At 56.4% G+C, this 4795-nt stretch overlaps 2 protein-coding genes across 2 annotated transcripts; one reads left to right on the forward strand and one right to left on the reverse strand.

Moving 5' to 3' along the window:
• Window positions 1–97: 97 nt before the first annotated feature.
• On the reverse strand, window positions 98–1733 carry VDBG_00292 (conserved hypothetical protein; the record flags this gene model as incomplete). Its single annotated transcript, XM_003008565.1, has 2 exons — window positions 98–881; window positions 940–1733. 2 exons carry the CDS (start codon window positions 1547–1549, stop codon window positions 127–129), a joined length of 1365 nt encoding a protein of 454 aa, XP_003008611.1.
• Window positions 1734–2862: 1129 nt separating this feature from the next.
• On the forward strand, window positions 2863–4010 carry VDBG_00293 (conserved hypothetical protein; the record flags this gene model as incomplete). The annotated part of the gene is made up of 2 exons (XM_003008566.1): window positions 2863–3297; window positions 3362–4010. The coding sequence occupies 2 exons, from the start codon at window positions 3035–3037 to the stop codon at window positions 4008–4010; spliced, it is 912 nt and encodes a 303-aa protein (XP_003008612.1).
• Between the last annotated feature and the right edge of the window lie 785 nt (window positions 4011–4795).

The raw sequence follows: 4795 nt of genomic DNA on the forward strand, positions 1-4795 counted from the left end.
TTCAGCGCTGGGTTACCGAGTGACTTCATGCGGCTTCGAGTGATACGGAGCAGTGACACTGCCTCCAGCTCTCCATCACAGGTTCTTGTAAAAATTCTCTTGGGTACTTATTCTATCGCATATGCTCTATCCATGAATCATAATCAGTAAGGCTACTAGTAAGACCACCTCTATTCGCAGAGGAATGGTGGGACGCGCGGACCCGTCCGGCGCCCTGCCGCAGCATTCTCGGTTGTAGGTGACGTTGTTGAACTGCGCAGCAACCTCGAATACCGAACCATTGCCGACATCGTAAAAGTCCACATTGAGGACGTTGGGCGCCCGACCCCAGTCCTCCACGCAGCCTCGGGTGCTCACGCCTAGCGACCCATATCCCTCGACAGCATTTGTCTCATTCAGCAGTACGACGGCAGGGACTAGTATGTCGCTACCAAAGAGCGGATAGTTCAAGTTGAGGTTGTGATTCAACAGGTACAGACGGTCGCGAGCCTTGTCGTCTTCCAGGTCCGGAGGACGCTGGACGGTACAGGGAAACTCGCGATCAACAGGGTTGAAAGGTGTTTCCCACATTTGTGAGAATTCGTCGAGGAGCCAGGGGAATCTTTCCGGGTCGGCCTCATAGTCCATAAACATAACGACTCGCTGGCCCTTGAGGATCATGCTGCCAAGTGTCGGCCAGTCGTCCAGGACCATGGGCCTCACGGGAGGCTGGTAGACGTACTGCAGAATGCCGGTCGACTCGATCCAGGGGACATACATTTCGGCGGGCGCGTAAGCCACATCACCGTACCCGCCATTGCCTAGGAGGATAGTGATCACGTCAAAAGGGTGTTCTTCAACCCAGTTCTTGACTTCTGTAAGCCAATCGGTTATGGGACCGGCTGACAAAACTTTAGCGGAGCTCATGGCATGGGAGATGGAGAAAGGTGCACGACTAACCATCTAGAAGGTCACACGATGTATGACAGAAATGCGGCTCATCCTGACCATCTATCCAGTGCATCTGGGCCTGTAAGAAACGTACTCCGTCGTGCAGTTGAGTCGTCACCTCGTAATGCTGATTTGAGGCAACGTTATTCTGTCGTACAAAAGGCGAGTTGTGACAGCCAACCTCGGTGATGTTGCTGTACTTGCGCTCACAGAGCTCGACGTAATTGTTGCAGGGCTGGGTATTGACCGGCCGTGCACTTGTCGAAGTGGCCGTCGTCGAGAAGTTACCGCTCAGTCTAGTGCTCGTCTCTCTGCCGGTGATGATTGTGTAATCTTGTTCTGTTGATGTCGTGACACGAGTCTCTTCTGTCTCGGTGCCCAATGTCGAAGAGCGACTGGAGGTAACATCATCGGGACGCCCGGTCTGAGTGATCGTGACCCGTTCTGTAGGCTCAGTATAGGGGCCGGTGGGTGTTGCCGGGTCGCCAAAGCTTACGCCATTTGAGCCAGTAAAGAAGACCAGACCGTCAGAATTTGTGAATTCTTGAGCCCAAGCAAGGCGAACGAAGTTGTGGACGGCGACAAATGCTACGCAGGTAGTGACAAGCGAACCAGCCATCGTCAGAGATCCCGAACGTCGCCGGCGTTGCTCGCTCGATAAAGTAAGGGAACAGCCTCGTAATGATGTGGATTGACGATAATGGGGTCCCCGCTCGGAATCCACGGCCTCTGCTTGCTACGAAGCCAAGCGTTCAGGGCGCTAGGGTGCTGCTGAGCGGTGAGGTTGGAGTGAATCTACAGATGTTGGATATGAGGGATGGGACCATCTTTAGTACGGGCAAAGGCCGACCAGCGCAAGTCAGGGAGCTAGCGACCAGTCCGCCTGCCAATCTCTGTGGATGGCAACAGGTCTCAGCACATCAGCATTTCACTGCCAGCGGGGAGGAAATAGCACGGCCCAGTAAGCTGGGTATGGTGGACCTAAGTCGCGTCGTTCAGCACTGTCCTCTTTTCCATGCGTTGCTTGTTCAACACTCAGTATCCCAAATGAGCGTATATGGAAGCCGTAAGACTTTCGTGCAAATACAGCCATTCCCTGCCTTCAGTCCTGCATCTTACAAGGCAGGCCAGTCTCGAAAAGCATGCAGCATCTCATACCGTGCGCCATTCTAGGTGGTAGCTAGGCATCTGGTTGTAGGTACCTACCTAGGTAGGTAGAGAATGATGTCCGGCACTGCGTTACGAGATATGACGTAATTTGCGACTGGGCAGGCTCAACACAAGTCCCTTCTTGTTCCATTCCAACCGGGGCCAGGGCATGCACGACCCACATTAACGACACAGCACCACTCGGACACGGACGGCAGGCACAGCCGCTCCTCGGAGTTGTGGTTCTCGCCCCGAAGCAGCCCAACCAGGCGCAGAAGAGCAGTGAAGGTTAGGGGGAGCCCTGCCCCGGAACCACGCAAGCTGCAAGGCGATCTTGGGGAGGGGCAGAAAAATCCTATCTGGGAGGGAGACACGAGTCGTTCTAGACTGACTTGCGACTCCACCATGTGGCCGCATAGGTAGACTGGTGACGACCGTAGACGCGTAGCAGCCTACTGTTGCGCTACGGCGTGACCGTCGGCGGCCAACGCATCATCAGAGCTGCAGGTCCTCCACCTCGACAGACTAATGGAAGCTTTGTGGGCTGGCTAACACCTTTTTTCCCTCCCAGCTTGATTTTTTGCATGGAGGCTCAAGACATCGCAGGCCGTCTGGTATGATCGACAGGGCTGTGTCCAAGACACGGGGCCAGGGGAGAGTGGTGTAAGGTAGGTATATACGAGGGATCATTTTGCTGGGCCACCAACTTGATCTCGCGTCCTTGGTACAGCTCTGATCCTCCTCCTACCTTGTTCCCACTGCATTGGGTCAGCATTGGTCTCCTTGCGTCTGGGAAGAACAACCAGCGACCATCACAGCGTGCACAGCTTGAGCTGCCACGACCCCACCGGGCCTGTGGCTGAGCCGGTGCCGTCATACCTCCGCGACCGATTCTCCCTGCAAACGAGGAAAGGCAATCTTGCATTCCCGTTGGTAGCAAGCATCGCCTAACACCATGGCACGACGACGGAACAGTGTCATTGTCGCTGCTGTCTGCTATCTGATTGCAATCATCTTTCTCATTCTCGTGCTGATAGGGAATACGTCCAACAAGCCGGTCCTCAGAGATATCTTCTTCTTCCGCCTCGACGTCGCAAATGTCATTCCAATCTCCACCGCCGCCGATGCCACCCTCCTCAACACCAATGCCCGGACGCTAGGCCTTCACGATTTCTACCAGATCGGCCTATGGAACTTCTGCCAGGGATACAGCGATGAGTACGCCTCCCAGGCGCGCCTTTGGCGAAACGTGACAGGATTCTGCTGACAGGCCCTCGCGCAGAGGCGTCACCGAGTGCTTCAAGCCAGAGGCTCTCTGGTGGTTCAACCCGATCGAGGTGCTGACGAGCCAGCTCTTCACCGGCGCCGTCATCGCGCTGCCGCAGGAGGTGACGACGATCCTCACCGTCCTGCGCCTCGCCCAGCAGATCATGTTCGGCTTCTTCCTCTCGGGCATCTGCCTCGCCTTCGTCATGCTCCTCGTGTCGGCCGTCGCCATGCGCTCGCGCTGGTGGTCGCTGCCCCTCGCCATCTTCGCCTTTCTCGACGCCCTCCTCGTCACCGTCGCCAGCATCCTCGGCACCGCTATGAGCGTCGTCGCCAAGTACGCCCTCACTGCCCAGTCCGAGCTCAACCTCCGCGCCAGCCTCGGCCCTCGCATGTTCGCCTTTATGTGGGTTGCCTCGACCGCGACCATTGTCGCCTTTTTCGTACACGCCATCATGGGGTGCTGCTGCCGCCGGCACCCGCTCGACGAGCGGCGCACGAAGAATGGAGCCGACGCCCGACGGGAGCCAGGCCATCCTCGGAACCGAAAGCCACGACATCGACGAGGCGGAGGACGGGCCCTGGGTGCCTTTTTCGGCATAGGAAAGACAGGAAAAGGAGATGGAGTGGCAGAGAACAAGAGCACAACGCACACTTCGACATGAGGCCACACGATACCGTTGCACACACCTGCGAAAGCATAGATAAAGAAGTAATGAATTGTAATCATGATAGAAGTCCTGACCGGGACAGTTGACATGAGAAGAAAACGAAGAATAACTCCGTGGCCGCCGAATTCCGATGTCCCGCTATGCTAGAAATGATTTGAACGCCATGATTTTCACCCTCCGTCAAAAAAGGGTTTGCTCCTCAAACCCCCTCCCCCCCCCAGGATAAAAAAAAAAGCCTAGAGGAGCGAATTGACACTCAGGACAGGCCCGGCGCTCTCAAAGTCGCGCATCCATGACGGCCATTTGCGCTTCGCTTCGCAGCCTCGGCGACGAGGGTGAAGTCGCGGAGGAAGGCGTCGGTTGATGGTGCCTGGCCGGCTAAGGGGGCGGGTGGTGGCGCCATAGACGCGGCGGGCGACTGTTGTGTAGAAGAAGAGGAGGAGGAAGACTGGCTGGGTGCGTACATGACGGGCGACGGACGTCTGAAGGCTGGGTGGAACACGTTGATTGGGGGTTTTTTTCGTTTCTTTTCTTGCTTTCTTTGGGCTCAAATGGTGGACTGCCGATTTGAAGTCTGCGGATGAAGAGGTGGGAAGGGGTGGGGTGATGGAATGCCAGTGAAGTAAAAGATTTGGGGGGGGTCGATATCCGGGGGAGAATGCCGATCACTGTGGACTCTTTAAGACCTGACTGAGGCTGCGGGGAGGAGCAGGGAGATCGCGATCTGGCCGAGCCGAGGACGTCGCTGCCGCCAGGTCGCAACGAAGGAGAAGGATGAT

Source organism: Verticillium alfalfae, genomic scaffold, assembly GCF_000150825.1.
Source record: "Verticillium alfalfae VaMs.102 supercont1.1 genomic scaffold, whole genome shotgun sequence".
Classification (NCBI taxonomy): domain Eukaryota; kingdom Fungi; phylum Ascomycota; class Sordariomycetes; order Glomerellales; family Plectosphaerellaceae; genus Verticillium; species Verticillium alfalfae.